The sequence below is a fragment of the Bubalus kerabau genome, chromosome 23 (assembly GCF_029407905.1).
Source record: "Bubalus kerabau isolate K-KA32 ecotype Philippines breed swamp buffalo chromosome 23, PCC_UOA_SB_1v2, whole genome shotgun sequence".
Taxonomy (NCBI): domain Eukaryota; kingdom Metazoa; phylum Chordata; class Mammalia; order Artiodactyla; family Bovidae; genus Bubalus; species Bubalus kerabau.
The window spans coordinates 12,033,684-12,048,545 of NC_073646.1; the positions used below are offsets into that span (position 1 = coordinate 12,033,684).

Here is a 14,862-nt window from a genome sequence, read left to right on the forward strand (position 1 = left end):
TGGAGCTAAACTGCTTGAGCACAGGTTTACTCCCTAGCACACAGGATACTCCCTAGCAGGGGTTTGCTAAGCACAAGGAGAGAGATTTTAAAAGTTTGACATGTATTGCCAAACAGTCTTGTGACTTAAACTTCTTCAATCTTTCTCCCCTCTTCTCTCAAGGCTAAAGGGCGAAACACAAATGATGACTGATAAGCAGCCACACGTTATTAGCTCATGAGTTGTGCACCTTCCAGACACAGCTTGGGAGCCATGCATGGTGTTATTTATGCATTTATTTTTGTGCTGGGTCTTCGCTGCTGCACAGGCTTCTCTCTAGTCGCACCAAGCAGAGGGTCTTCTCTCTGGTTGCACCATGTGGGGGAGTGCTCTCTAGTCGTGGTGGCTTCTCACTGCAGGGGCTTCTCTTGTGGGGCAGGGACTCTAGGGCTTGCAGGCTTCAGTGGTTGCAGCTCATGGGCTTCGTTGTTCCTTGTCATGTGGAATCTCTCTGGACCAGGAATCAAATCTATGCCCCTTGCCTTGGCAGGAGGATTCTTAATCACTGGACCACAAGGCAAGTCCCACGGCTGACTTTTAAGGCGGCCCTGAGCATCGTTGGTCCCAGAACACAGCGAGTGCCTGACTGTGATTTAGGGCATGGATCAGCCGTGGGAGGCTGCCTGGCATGAGTCAAGGCCCATCAGAGAAGTGACTCCTGAGTGTTTTCTCTGGACGAGGCCTTTCCTGATACCCTGTCTTCCTTCCAAGTCCTCCTCTCTCCCTGAGTGCTAGTCCAGTTTGTCTGATTTCTAGGATGTGAACTCCATGACTTCCCTGTGCCTCACCACTGAGAACATTGCCTGGTGAGTGGTCAGCAGTTCTCTGGATGATGCTCCCGCTTTAGGGGACAGCGAGTGTCTCTCCACAGCCCTCTGAGCCATTTGTTACGGCTTGTTACTTTTCCATTTGGCTTCCAGAAATCTGCTTGTCCTTTTCTTCCTTTCTCTTGTCCCTTTAATGTGATCACCCTCCATACAACCACTTCACATTCACTGAGCCTTTGCCATGCTTGGACACAGTATTGAGCCTGCTAAGGGCCGCAGCTCATTTCATCCACACTGCGGCCCCTTGAGATGAGTGTGGTTTTTTTTTTTTTAATTTATTTATTTTTGGCTGCAGTCCATGGGGTCTCAAAGAGTCTGACATGACTGAGCAACTGAACTGAACTGATTTTTTTGGCTGTCCTGGGTCTTCATTGCTCCTTACCGGCTTTCTCTAGTTTCCGCGAGCAGGGGCTACTCTTCATTGCGGCACTCAGACTTCTCATTGTGGCGGCTTCTCTTGTGGATCACTTGTGGGCTCTAGATAGAGCGTGCGGGCTTCGGCAGTCGCAGTGCGTGGGTCGCTAGCTGCGGCTCACAACCTCTAGGGTATGTATGGACTCAGTAGCTGTGCCTCACTGACTTAGTTGTCCAACAAACAGCATGTGGACTGTTTCCAGACCAGAGATTGAACCCCTGTCCCCTGCATCGGCAGGCAGATTCTTAACCAGTGGGCCACCAGGGAAGTCTGTGAGCATGGTTTTTAATCCCCGTTTTGTAGATGACGGGCCTCAGGATCATAGAGGTTAAGTGACTCGCGCAAGAGCACGCGTTAAGTGAGCCAACCAAGGCTTGCCTTGCATCAGGGTCTGAGCCTTTTCAAAGCACCTCTTTCGGCTGCTTTCCTGCCATCCTCTGGGCCTTCGCACCTGTCATTTCCTCTGCTGGTTGTGTCTTTCTCCTCTTTGTTCATAAGGTGAGCTCCCAGAGCTCAGCATGTTTATGCAACATAGAAGACCCTCTGGGTCGAGTGACTTTGGGGAGAAAACGCGAGAGGAAGGGGCAGGAGATGGTGTTAGGGAGAGAGGCTGAAGCCAGATCTGCAAGGAGATGGATTTTTATCTTTAGGGCAGTGGGAAGCATTGAAGATTTTAAACAGCAGGTGACAATATCAGCTGTTGCTTTGGGAAGATCACTCTTGCTCCTTGGTGGAGAAGGACTGGGGGACATTTCTCTCTCTCTCATTCCCTGTGGCTGTTGGAAATAGGGAAGGAAGGTCATATGCAACCTGTAAGTGCCCTCAGAGCCTCATAGAAATTCCAACAAGCAGTGGTTGTGCCTTTTATTTTGGTGATAATGAGAACCATTTGTGATTTCACATTTCTCTTCTGAGGCTGGCTCTGAATCTCAAATTCATTTCTAGTTATGCTATAGTTTGGAAAGAGTTATTTGAGGAATAGGAAGCTCAGTGTGGTTTATGTAAGATGAAAGCTGTTTATATCAATAGCTGTTTGTGGGGATATGAAATGGAGAAATCCAGTGTTTCAGAGCTTAGCTTAGTAACAATGAGCATTGCTGTTTTAATGACTGCTGGAAACTGTCAAATTTTGTCTCCTTGGTTCCATAGGATTTCTCCCCCCCATTCTCTAGTGAGATGAAAGCTTTGTCTGATGTGGTCAAGTTACTCTCTGGCTGCAAAATAGAACCAGGGTTTTGACAGTTCGTGATAAATACCACTTGCAGCTGGGATGTTCCAATGTTTTATGCATTTATGGAAAATTGTTTTAACACCCTGGCTTCCACTGCCAAACAAAACACAAACACAAAGCAAAACCCTACTTTGCTTTGGAAATGATGGTGACATTTATTTAAAGCTTGTATGTTGTGGGGGCATATTAGCAGGTATTTAGCAGCGAAATTGGCAGTTGTATCTGTTTCCTGCTTACTGTGTGGTAAATGGATTCTCAGCCCCAAGGAAGCTCGAGGAGGGTTTGTATGATTTCTGCGTGTGTGGAGGAATCAAGTAGGTGTTATTAGTGATGTTGTATTTGTTTGTGAAAGGCCTGATGGTCATCTTAAGCTTTTTTATACGAAAATAAGGCAACCGGGGAATATTGATTTTAGGTCTGTGTGACACGAGAGTTTGGTCAAAGGCTCAGTGACTTATTCTCCGTTAGTTAATTCTGTGGCCATCAGTGTCTGCTGTGCCTTTTTCACTTTGTGTTTCTCACCGGTTTGAATAGGGTGGGCACCTGGGAGACAGAGGGATTCCCATCTGAGTGAAGAGCCGCTGAGCAAGTTAACAGAAGCATCAGGATTGCAGGGGGGCCTGAGAAGTTCCATGCTGACTGCACCTGGCTGCTTCCTTGAGTTGCACGTGAAGAATTTTTAATTCTTTTAAAGAGCCTGAGTGGTTATTCTCTCTGATAAATGAAAGAATGCTCATTAATAAGAAACTGAAAAGTAAGGAAAAGTAGAAAGAATGGAAACAAAAAATATCCCGTGACTAATGTCAGTATCTTCTGTATTTCCTCCCTGCGCCTTTTACCTTTTATATATATTGTATTCAGAAAAATAAAATGACAGCTTCCCTTTATTCCTTCTGAAGCGTCTAGATTTAGGTTAATCTCTTTTTTGCCCACAAAACTTCTCCTTACATCCCTTCTGCATTCTAACAGTATGTTTTATATTTTACCTAGAGTACTTATAAATGTTCTGGCACTATTTATACATTATACTGAATGTAGTAAGACCCTGGCTAAGGTCTTGGGTATAGGAGGGGTGATTTCTTGGGAGGGGCAGGGGGACAGGGGCTGGCTGGGGTCTGCTTGACCTCTACATTTGGCGGGGGCGGAGGGGGGGCGGCGGGCGGGGGTGTGTTCTCTGTAAGGTACTTGCCAGAGTCATCTTTCATGGTTTCTGATGAGCATGGCAAGATTATACCTCACATTTCTCTAAAAAATTTTTTTAAATAAATTAGTTTATTTTGATTATAAGCCCCAATAAGATCACTTTTCTTAAAAAAAAAAAAAAAAAAAATCCTTTTTTTCTTCTTTTGGCTGTATCACATGGAATGTGGGATCTCAGTTCTCTGACCAGGGATCAAATGTGTATCCCCTGCAGTGAAAGTGTGGTCTTTTAACCACTGGACTGCCAGGGAAGTCCCAAGATCACTCTTACAATCAGAGGAATTACTGTATGCTTTGACCATGCAGGATATCCTTGTTCCCTTTGTATGTTACACGCGGAAAGATCTGTTATTGATTCTGTGCACCAGTCATAGGCTATCTTATCCCAACCTCCATTTTTTATTTGGGATCAGCCGAGAGTATTGAAATGTGGATAAATCTGCAGGCTCTCTGCAGGCCTGAGTGGAGGGGCAGGATTGTGGCATGTGGCCCAGTGACCAAGAGCCAGGACTCCGGAGTCAGCCTTAGCTGTGTGGCCTTCATCCTGCTCCTGAGACTCCTCTGACATTATTCCTCTGTCTGTGTGGCGGGAGTAATACCACCTACCTCAGGTGTCTTCCCAGCAGAGAGCAAACAGGGGCCACTGGGCATCTGTGCTGCCTCAGGCGTGTCTGTCACTCTCCCCATCGCCATCCTCAGCAAGGCTCTGATTCTGTTGTCTCGGTTTTCAAAACCAAAGCCTCAGTGAACAGAAATGGTTCATCAGGGACTTCCCTGGGGGTCCAGTGGTTAAGAATCTACCTTCCAGTGCAAGGGATGCAAGTTTGATCCCTGGTCAGGGAACTGGGATCCCAGTTGGTACAGGGCTTCTAAGCCTGTGCACCACACCTAGAGAGAAAACCCACACACCCCAACAAAGACCCCACATGCCACAACTAAACAAATGTTGCTGCTGCTGCTAAGTCACTTCAGTCGTGTCCGACTCTGTGTGACCCCAGAGACACAGCCCACCAGGCTCCCCCGTCCCTGGGATTCTCCAGGCAAGAATACTGGAGTGGGTTGCCATTTCCTTCTCCAATGCATGAAAGGGAAAAGTGAAAGTGAAGTTGCTCAGTCGTGTCCGACTCTTAGCGACCCCATGGACTGCAACCTACTAGGCTCCTCCATCCATGGGATTTTCCAGGCAAGAGTACTGGAGTGGGGTGCCATGTTACAGCCAAATAAATTTAATAAAAATAAATTTTACAGCCAAATAAGGCTTTTTTTTTTTTTTTAAAAGAAAGAAAAGAAGTTGTCAGCCATTCTACTTGTGCCATTAGCAGGGGATTCTTGACAGGCACAACTCAGATGAGAAAGAAAGCCTTTGCTAGACAAGTGTTCATTTCCTAAGAATAAAAGCCTCAGGTCCAAAAATGACCTGATATAGTCATATTCTGGACTATAAACTGGGACCATTGATACTACAGTGTTCAGTTCCATCAAATCAAAAACATATTCAGCTTAAATGGGTGGATTTGCATAGCTGATCCGTAAGGAAGCAGTGTTCATTGTTTCCAGCTCAACAACCTCTCGGTGCCAGCTGACCAGTGGTGGGCTCAGAGAAGGCGGGATGGGCCGTGGGGAGGGTCTGCCCCTGAGCCTCACCGTCTGGTGCTTGTGTGTTGCAGGTGGCGGAGATGCACGGGGAGCTGATCGAGTTCAACGAGCGCCTGCACCGGGCCCTGGTGGCCAAGGAAGCCCTCGTCTCCCAGATGCGGCAGGAGCTCATCGACCTGCGGGGGCCGGTGAGTGCCCCAGCCTTGCCCTTCTGCTCACACTGTCTGCCTACCACCTCTGCTGCCCGCAACTCTTCTGTTACATCAATGTCGAGGGCATGGAAAAGTACAGAGATTAAAAGGGAGAGCATCCGGGTATCCCCACTCAGATGGTGCCCCCATCCAGGTACCAGCCACGCAGGTGGTTGGTGGGCAAGTGAGTGAAGCTTCATCTGTGTTACAGCCACTCCCCATTGAGCACATGAGCAGCTGAGCTCCACCTCCTGTCAGATCAGTGGCGGAATTAGGTTCTCATAGGAGTAGGAACCCTACTGTGAGCTGCACACAAGAGGGATCTAGGTTGTGTGTTCCTTACAAGAATTATCCCCAAACCACCCTCCCTCCGACGGCCCATGGGAAAATTATCTTCCATGAAACCAGTCCCTGGTGTCTAAAGGTTGGGGGCCACTGTAATAGAGGGATTTTAAACTGCAGCCCTCTTGATACTTTGAGCCATTTCCTTCTTTGTCGGGGGCCATCCTGTATATCATAAGATGTGTAGCAGCATCCCCAGTTTCTACTCACTAGAGTCCAGTAGCAACCCCTTGCCACCCCAGTCACGGGAGCCAAATATATCCCCAGACATTATCAGATGTCCACTCAGGGGCAGAATCACCCCTGGTTGAGAACGCCCCACCGAGTTTGTTCACTTTGTTAATTCTGTAATTCTCTGTTGAAAGAAATACTGCACTAGTTTAAATATGGTTTTGCGTTCATAAACATTGGGGTTGTTTCCATTATTTTGCTACTGCAAACCACGTTGCTGAGAGCATCTTGTCCTTTTGTGCATGTTTATAACAGCTTTTTCTTTGCTTTAAAACTTTCTTATGATGTCAGATGTTAATAACACCCAAAGATCGGCGGGTGTGTGATACACTTTGATGTGACCATTGTTTGATTGAACTATTGTCAGTCACAGTCAATCTTATTTCAGATTCCCAACACCTGCTTTCCCCTTCTGTATTGTTTTGAATCAAATATTAGGCATTATTTCATCTCTAGACATTTCAGAATATAGCTATAAAAATCAAGAGAACAGAGCAATCAAGTATAATTGAAACAAATATCATTGTCAGCCTCTGTTATCAATAATTCATTTATACCAACAAATATCAGTGTTCAAACTTCTTCTTGTCTCATAATTTTCTTAGTTTTTTGAATTGTAGTGAGAAGTGACAGATCTGGGTTTGTGTGCCGTCAGAGACTGGATTTTTCTTTTTTAAACAATTGAAAATTATCAAAATTTGGACTCTTGACAAACCTTGTTACATACATGCTAAACAGACAAGTAGCATAAAAGGGTATATTCAGTGAAAAAGAAATCTATTTTCTGTCCCAGGGGCAATAACAGTGATCAGTCTTGGGTTTGTCTTTCTAGAGATGAGCGTGGCTTGAGTAAGCGGTGTACATGTGCCTGCGTGTTTAATCACTAGTCGCCTGCTTTATTCACTGTTGTGTATATTACTTGTCTTCCTTCTAACTATACACTTTAGAGGTCACTTTATTTTATCGATACTTTGCATGTAGGTCTACGTCATTGTTTTAAAGAGCTGCATCATAATCCTTTGAACTGGCAATTCCAAAGTTCGTCTAACCAGGCCCTATTGATGGATATACAGTTGTTTTCTGTTTTTATCTTTAAAACAGAGTTGACATAACATCCTTGTGAAATCCCACACTTAGACCGGAAGGTTGTCAGGCAGCTCATGGAGCTCGCTTGACTGGATGTAGATCCAGAGTTCTCATCTTACAAGATTCTGGGGCACTGAATCTTCTTTTTGTCCTCCATCAGAAGGGAGGACCTTTTTCTGTCCTCCTCTACCTGTTGCAGGAAAACTCTTTCTGAGCGCCAGTACCCATCAGGAGCTCCCAGTTGTCGGAGTTCCAACATTGTGTTGGGCACACATGGTTCTCTGCCTTCCTTATCTCATTTGATATATTTTTTTAAGTCTTTATTGAATTTGTTACAGTATCACTTCTGTTTTGTTTTGTTTTTTTGGCTGGGAGGCATGCGAGATCTTAGCTCCCTGACCAGACCAGTGAACCGCCTGCATTGGAAGGCAAAGTCCTAGCCACTGGACTGCCAGAGAAGTCCCCTCTCATTTGAAGTCCAGCCTGTGAATCAAATGAAATTAGCCTCCTCTTGAGTAAGCACGGCAGCTGAGATGCAGAGGGTTCAGGCCCCCTGGACTTATGATTAAGCTCCAGCATGGTGCTGGGCCCCCAGCCCATTGGGCTTCTTCAGCTCCAGGTCCTTTGCTTTCTCCCTCTGTGGGGCCTTTTCTCCCATCCCTTCTGCCTGGAGTAAGGCTCTGGGCCCAGGCCACTCACCATCAGAATCACCTCCTCAGGAGACCCGACAAGGGCAGATTTTCCTTGTCAAGTGTGATGTTTGTATGTATCTTTCTCTCCTCTTACTATAATTTTATGTTTCTCTCTCACTAATCAGTGTCTCGAGGCACCACCACCTCTTTGAGGGTAAGTGCCCTGTCTTTTTCCCTTTAAATTCCAGTGATTCACACAGTAGGTACTTAATGACTGTAAGTTGACTTATAGAATGAGTGAGTGAATGTCAGGTAGTAAGTGGTGGAGTCCAGGTTTCCCTGGACCCCTGATAAGTGACCCATCTTCTCTCCTCGTGCCGCACTCCCTTTGGCCTCCAGTCTGGATGCCCATGAGGGCAGTGACATCCTTTACCCACAGGCAGCTCGAACTGTCATCAGAGCCTTTCCGGCGGGCAGGCTGTGATGGCCAGCAGTCAGGACAGAGTAAGTGGTCCTGCAGGCTGTTGGGAAGAGCCGGCCTTTCTGACACTGGCCCAGGGAAGCCCCTTGACCTTGTCGATTTTGCCTGAGGCCTGCTCTGGTCATCTGCCTAGAGCCAGGCAGCCTGGACAAAGGAGGGAGGCAGCCGTGAGCTCATTTTCGGTTCTGGAGCCCACTCTTCCTTCCCACGTGGTGCTAGTGGCAAAGAACCCGGCTGTCAATGCAGGAAACATGAGACGAGAGTTCTATCCCTGGGCTGGGAAGATCCCCTGGAGGAGGGCATGGGAATGCACTCCAGTATTTTTGCCTGGAGAATCCCCATGGACAGAGGAGCCTACCGAGGCTGTGGTCCATAGGGTCGCAAAGAGTCGGATACCACTGAAGCAACTTAGCACGCCTGCATGCTCCCGCCCGTCTTGAGGGGCCACTGTTGGGGGAGGCTCTTCCCATTGCCACTCTCTGCTGCCCTCAGATTAGACTTCCTCCCAGACACCAGAGTATTCAAGGGCAGGGAGGGGTCTGCTGTGTTTGGAAGCCCTGGTTTCTTCTTCTATTGGGTGGCTTTGGGGATTCCACGAGATGCTGCTGGTAAAGGCACTTGTTGGTGGGCACTGGGGCGGAGAGGGGTGGCCCTGTTTTCGTCTCTGAATCTCCATGCCCAGGGCTGTGCCTGACACAGAGTAGGTGCTCCGTTAAGTGTTTGCTAGGTGAGAACTTCACTGTTTTAGAGCAGAGGACAATTCCATGGAGCAAATAATAATTTTTCTTTTGGTTGCACCTGTTGGCCTGTGGGATCTTCCCTGACCAGGGACTGAACCTGTGACCCCTGCAGTGAGAGTCAGAAGTCTTAACCACTGGACCGCCAGGGAAGTCCAAATGGTAATTGCTTTTTTAGAGATAGGTACAAAGACACAGTGTCTTCTCAGTGGTAGGTTTTTATGATACTATAGACTTTTAAAGTAAGTCGTTTAAGGAGGAGTTTGGGATTAAGGGTTGAATTTTTTCCTTTTATTTTTTTGAATGCAAGTATTTTTAGGACTCTCGACTCATTATTCTCTCCTCCTCTGGTATAAGATGTGAATGAACGCTGGAGTTTTTGTTTTTGTTTTTTTTTTTTTTTAAAACCTTTTTAGCAGGATTTGATTACAGCCCTGAAAATTCTCTGGGAGAATAGCTCCTATTTGGAATAAATGGAGACAGAGTCTTGTAAGATGGCAGGATGCGGCGGTCAATTACAGTCACAGCACATGGAGAGCAGCTCATTAACTGCACGTTTGTTCCCACCAGGGATGAAAATTCAGTCTCACTTTATGTGACTGCACTTGGATTGCTCCCTTTCCTGCCGCCTCTGTGGGTCTCTGTTTCCCCGTCCCATGTGCTGTTTAAGTTGATCGCCTCTGCTTAAGCAGAAAAGACGGCACCGCTTGGTATGGCTGGAGGTCTGCAGCCTCACTTCCCTGACTCGAAGCATCAGCCCTGTTGGCTTGTTTTCCTGCCACCTGTCCCCTCCCTTGTCTGTCTGATGAGAGCCATTTACTACGTGCGTGGTGGTGGCATGCACTTTTAGCCTTTCCCCTAGCACAGTATATTCATTCGGTCCATTTCTCAGCTTAGCAAACCGAGGCACAGACAAGTTTTAGGACTCACCCCGAGGCACACAGCTCCGTGGTTGCACCAGATTGCAAATCCAGGACCATATCGTTTCTTCAGCGCCGTGCTGCTTACTCTCCTGTTTCTCGTTCCTTTTTCATTTCAAGCAGGGTTTAATGTCTTTTGTCCTCCGGGCACAACCCTCCTGGGGATTTTAAAGGTTCCCATCCTTCTGTGACAGAGTTCTCAAGCATTCTACTCCCTGCCCGCAGACTGCATCTTCCACTGCCTTGTCTCCTCCTCTTGCTTTTTTTACATCAAAGCGGGTTGTTGTTGTTTTTCACTTAACTGATCACTTCATCTTGATGTCAGACTACACTCTTTGAAATTTGTAATCTAGAGAAGGTGGAGTCTTCTGAGAGCAGAATACTTTCCTGAGAGTAGAATAGTGATTCAAAGGATGCACATAGGTGGTGGTGGTTGTTCAGTCGCTAAGTCGTGCCCAACTCTTGGTGACCCCTTGGACTGCAGCACGCCAGGCTTCCCTGTCCTTCTCCATCTCCCGAAGCTTGCTCAAACTCATGTCCATTGAATTGGTGATGCCATCCAACCATCTCATCCTCTATCATCCCCTTCTCCTCCTACCTTCAATCTTTCCCAGCATCAGGGTCTTTTCCAGTGAGTCCATTCTTCACATCAGGTGGCCAAAGTATTGAGCTTCAGCATCATCAGTCCTTCCAATGAATATTCAGGGTTGATTTTCTTTAGGATAGATAGGTTTGATCTCCTTGCAATCTGAGGAACTCTCAAGAGTCTTCTCTAGCACCACAGTTTGAAAGCATCAGGTCTTGGGCTTCTTCATGGTTTCTTCATGGTTGCTTCTTTCAGCCTTCTTCATGGTTCAATTCTCACATCTATTCATGACTATGGGAAAAACCATAGCTTCGACACTGTGGACCTTTGTCAACCAAGTAATGTCTCTGCTTTTTAATATGCTGTCTAGGTTGGTCATAGCTTTTCTCCCAGGGAGCAAGCGTCTTTTAATTTAGTGGCAGCAGTCACCATCTGCAGTGATTTTGGAGCCCAAGACAATAAAGTCTGTCACTAGGCGGTACATATGAAAAAGAAGGGGTATTGTGATAAATCATCTCAAACAAAGATGGTCAGGAGGCCTCTCTCTGTAGCACTTTCCACCAGGGCCATCCGCGAAGGGTAGACCTGGCACGCCCCTTACGCATTTATTTCCCCAAGGACCATCTTTTCTAAGATGCTTTCCAAGGGATGCTTTTAGGAAACTTAGGGCCGAGTTACATATCACATTCGTTACCCACACATGCTGCAGGGCGACCCTGACAGCCTGGGCTGTCCCATGAAGCTGCCCCAACCCGGGATCCACAGAGCCTGGAGGGGGAGGTGGCATTGCATGACTGTGGGGTGCCCTGGACCTGCGCTCTGGAGGTGAGTGACCGGCTGGGCGTCCACTGCCCTCCCACCCGCCACCCCCATTGGCCTGGCTCTCGGTCATCTGAACTCCTGTGTGTCCCTGGGCACTTTGAGCCTCATGCACACAGGCTCCCAGAGAGGGGCCGTGCAGGGCTCTTGGGTTCCCTGTGCTCTCTTTTTCAGCCTCTCGTTTATTTATTTGGCTGCGTCGGGTCTTAGTTGCAGCACGCAGCGTCTTCATTGTGTTGCGGGATCTTTCACTGTGGCATCCGGGCTTAGTTGCTCTGCAGCATTTGGGATCTTAGTTCACCATCCAGGGGTCGAACCTGCATCCCTAGCACTGCCAGACAGGTTCTTGACCACTGGACCCCAGGGAAGTCCATCCCTCTGCTTTGTAATCTCTTTTTCTGTCTCTCTCTCTTTCTTCCTACTTCTCCTTGTTTCTCACTCTCTGTTCCTTTCTGTCTTGGTCTGCCTCTGCCTGTCTTTCCTTCTCTCTCTCTCTTTCACCCACTGTGTGTGTGTTGGTCTCTCTGCCCCTGTTCTGACTGACTGACTGTCTCTCCCCAATGCTGAGTCTCTCTCCGAGGCTGTCTCATGCTCTGTCTGTCTCTCGGCTCCCCCTTCCCTTCCCATTATCTCTAGTTTCATAAACACGTCCATTGCTCTACAGTGTAATGATGATGCTATTCATTGCAACTGCCTTGAAACATTTTAAATGCTTTCCATTTCAGGTCCCCCAAAGCGCCTTACAGTAGAACCACCTTCCACGAAAGCCTGCACAGACCTGCCCCACTTCCCCGCACCCCTCCTGAACACCTGGCTAAGCCCCTAATCTGTTCCAGTGACACTTTGTGGGTCAGCATCTGTCACTCTGTATTATCACTTGGTGTTGAATTTTCCTTTTTAAATCTGAGGATGGATAGCTGCCTGGCGACAGGGGCCGTGTTGACTTTCCTTTTCTTGGAGGCTGGTGCGCACACTCAGGGAGCAGGTGCTGTGTGAGTCTGCCCACGCACCTGCGGTAGCTATGGAAACTCTCTATTAACCGCAGTGTTTGATTATCCAGAAAGGTGCCATCCTGGAGGCTGTCGGATGGCAGAGACTTCCTGTTAATTCTCGCTGTAAGCTGCTCAGTGTTTCCATGGGACCCCCTTCCCTCCATTATTGGAATGATGAAGCTGATGGGAGAGAAAGATGAGGGATTTAAAATTCAGGTGTGAGACAGATGGAAGAAACTCATCCCAAGTTTTGTAATAAGGTTCACTTTGAAATAAAATGCTTCTTGGGACTTTCTTGGTATCTTTAAAACCTTCTGAGGGAGTGATCTCATTTGAGAGCTGATGCTATTTAAGTCCTGAAGCTTAATAAGAAATATATTTTTCAGCTGGGTGGCACTTGCCGAATATCTAATGATCAAGTACTAAATTGTCTGTGGTCCCACAGCAGCTCTAAACAGCGTGTTCCAAATTATAAGAAGCTTTTTAATTCGGTGCTTGGACATCCGTGTTCTAATCGTCTACCGTCTTGAAGGAGATTATTTTTAAAAGTGCCATTTAAGAGAGGCTACTAAAAATATGTCTCACATAGAAGCTTAGCTCAGAAATATTAGTTTCTGACACAGAATCATCCGGAAAGATGCTTGCAGAACCCACTTTAAACAGCTCAGTGCTGGGGAATAAAAGCCCCTCTTTGAGCCCAGTTTCTGTCTCTGTGTGCAAATAGGCAATCACGTGCTCCTTGACATTAATGCTGGACTCACAGGTCTGTCTTCCCAAGGGTGCCCAGGTTATACCCCTGATTTATGCCTGGTTCACTCATCACCATGAGTAGTTCGGTTCCTCTGGGGAACCCTGAGGGGCTTGGGTTTAGGGTTTGGGTGGACAGAGCCTGGCTAACCCAAGGCTTATGGCTGCGGAACTTTGAAATTACATTTGCAGTAAGATTGCAAGTGTTGGCTGCTCAGTCATGTCTGACTCTGTGAACCCATGGACTGTGGCCCACCGGGCTCCTCTGTCCATGGAATTCTCCAGGCAAAAATACTGGAGTGGGTTGCCATTTTCAGTTGGATGACTGAAATCCTGAGCTCGTGACCCATACCAATTACTGGTGCAAACAAGGCTACTCATCTTTATTTAATAACTTAGCTCTGATCTCACTTTTTGCCTTCTACAGAAGCTGCTCCCAGCCTCCACCCCCACCTCTCAAGGGTTAAACCTCAAGGTCTTGAGTTGCTTGGCTCCTAACCATTGTGTTTTATTGACATGTATGTTTCTCAGTCTAATGTCGTTAACCAGGAAACACGGTTCTTGAGTCTCAGGCGCCACGTGGGACTCCTGTGTAGACTGGCCCAGGGTTGGACCTCTGTCTCATGCTGTCAGACTGGGCCACTGTCCTTGACTCATGTCATTCTTGTCATCCTCAAAATGCAGATTCTTCAGCCTCTTCTGTTCTGTCCCCACAGCCCCTTGTCAATTCTACTGATCATAACGTGTCCATCTAAATTCCAAGTTAATTGACCATATTTCTGCTAAATTAACACACACTGTATTTCCAAGGATACATAATAACCACATGATTATACTTGTACATACCCTCTAACTAAATATAGGTGCTTATTTCTTAATTTAATAAATATCTTTCTTCATGATAACAGAGCTCCCTTCTGATTAGTCTTGCCTTCCCTACCAATTACCCATGACTTAATTTTTTTTTTAAAGATTTCTATTTTTTATAATTTTTTTAAAAGGCTCATGTCTTCTCCTTTTTCTCCTGGTTCATCATGAACTTGGGGCTGCTAATACGAAGTGACGTTCAGTGATGGCTCAGTTTTCATTGAGTGGCATCAGAGCCTCAGAGAGACCGTACAGTTTGTTCTGGGAGTGTTCCCAATCTCCTTAAAAAGTGAAAGTGTTAATCGCTCAGTCCTTTCTGACTCTTTGCGACCCCATGGACTGTAACCCACCAGGCTCCTCTGTCCATGGATTTCTCCAGGCAAGACTACTGGAGTGGGTTGCCATTTTCTTCTCCAGCGGATCTTCCCGACCCAGGAATCAAACCTACATCTCCTGCATTGCAGGTGGATTCTTTACTATCTGAGCAGTAGAGAAGCCCAGTGTCCTTGAAGTGGATTTATATAACCTTCCAGTGGAAATAGATGCTGTTTTTACTGTGTGTGTCATGGAGGTGGATTCCCTGGTCAGCCGGTTTGCAGGCTCTAGAGCAGACTGTGCCTAGATCCGTTGTTACTTTTCTAGGAAACCAAGCCAAATGATTTGCTGCCGTGACCTGTTCTTTTGACCTCTTCCTGAGGGACAGGTACCGTCTTGGAACTGATCCTGGGGTTCCCAAGCCTTCCTACCCGTCGGGTCGACAGAAATACTGCTGCTCTCGTTTCTGAGGAATAAGGTTCAAGTGGTGTTCCCCTGAGCCCAGAACCTGCAGGCCTCATCCACACCGAGGTGGGTGGCCCAGGTTTGAGATGTGACTGATGCAGTCAGTCAGGCATTTGAGATCAGACTTTGCCACAAGACTTTTC

General features: G+C 47.0%; 1 protein-coding gene across 13 annotated transcripts in view; it reads left to right on the forward strand.

The window, feature by feature from the left end:
- SNX29 (sorting nexin 29) overlaps positions 1-14,862 on the forward strand; it is a 587,227-nt gene that overhangs the window by 352,432 nt on the left and 219,933 nt on the right. For 12 of the 13 annotated variants that reach the window (XM_055561377.1, XM_055561372.1, XM_055561371.1 and 9 more), the window contains one exon: positions 5,380-5,496. In XM_055561377.1, coding sequence (XP_055417352.1) covers positions 5,380-5,496 — 117 coding nt within the window. Of the gene's footprint in view, positions 1-3,046; positions 3,369-5,379; positions 5,497-14,862 lie in introns of those variants that run through there. The other variant, XM_055561380.1, reaches the window with a different exon arrangement.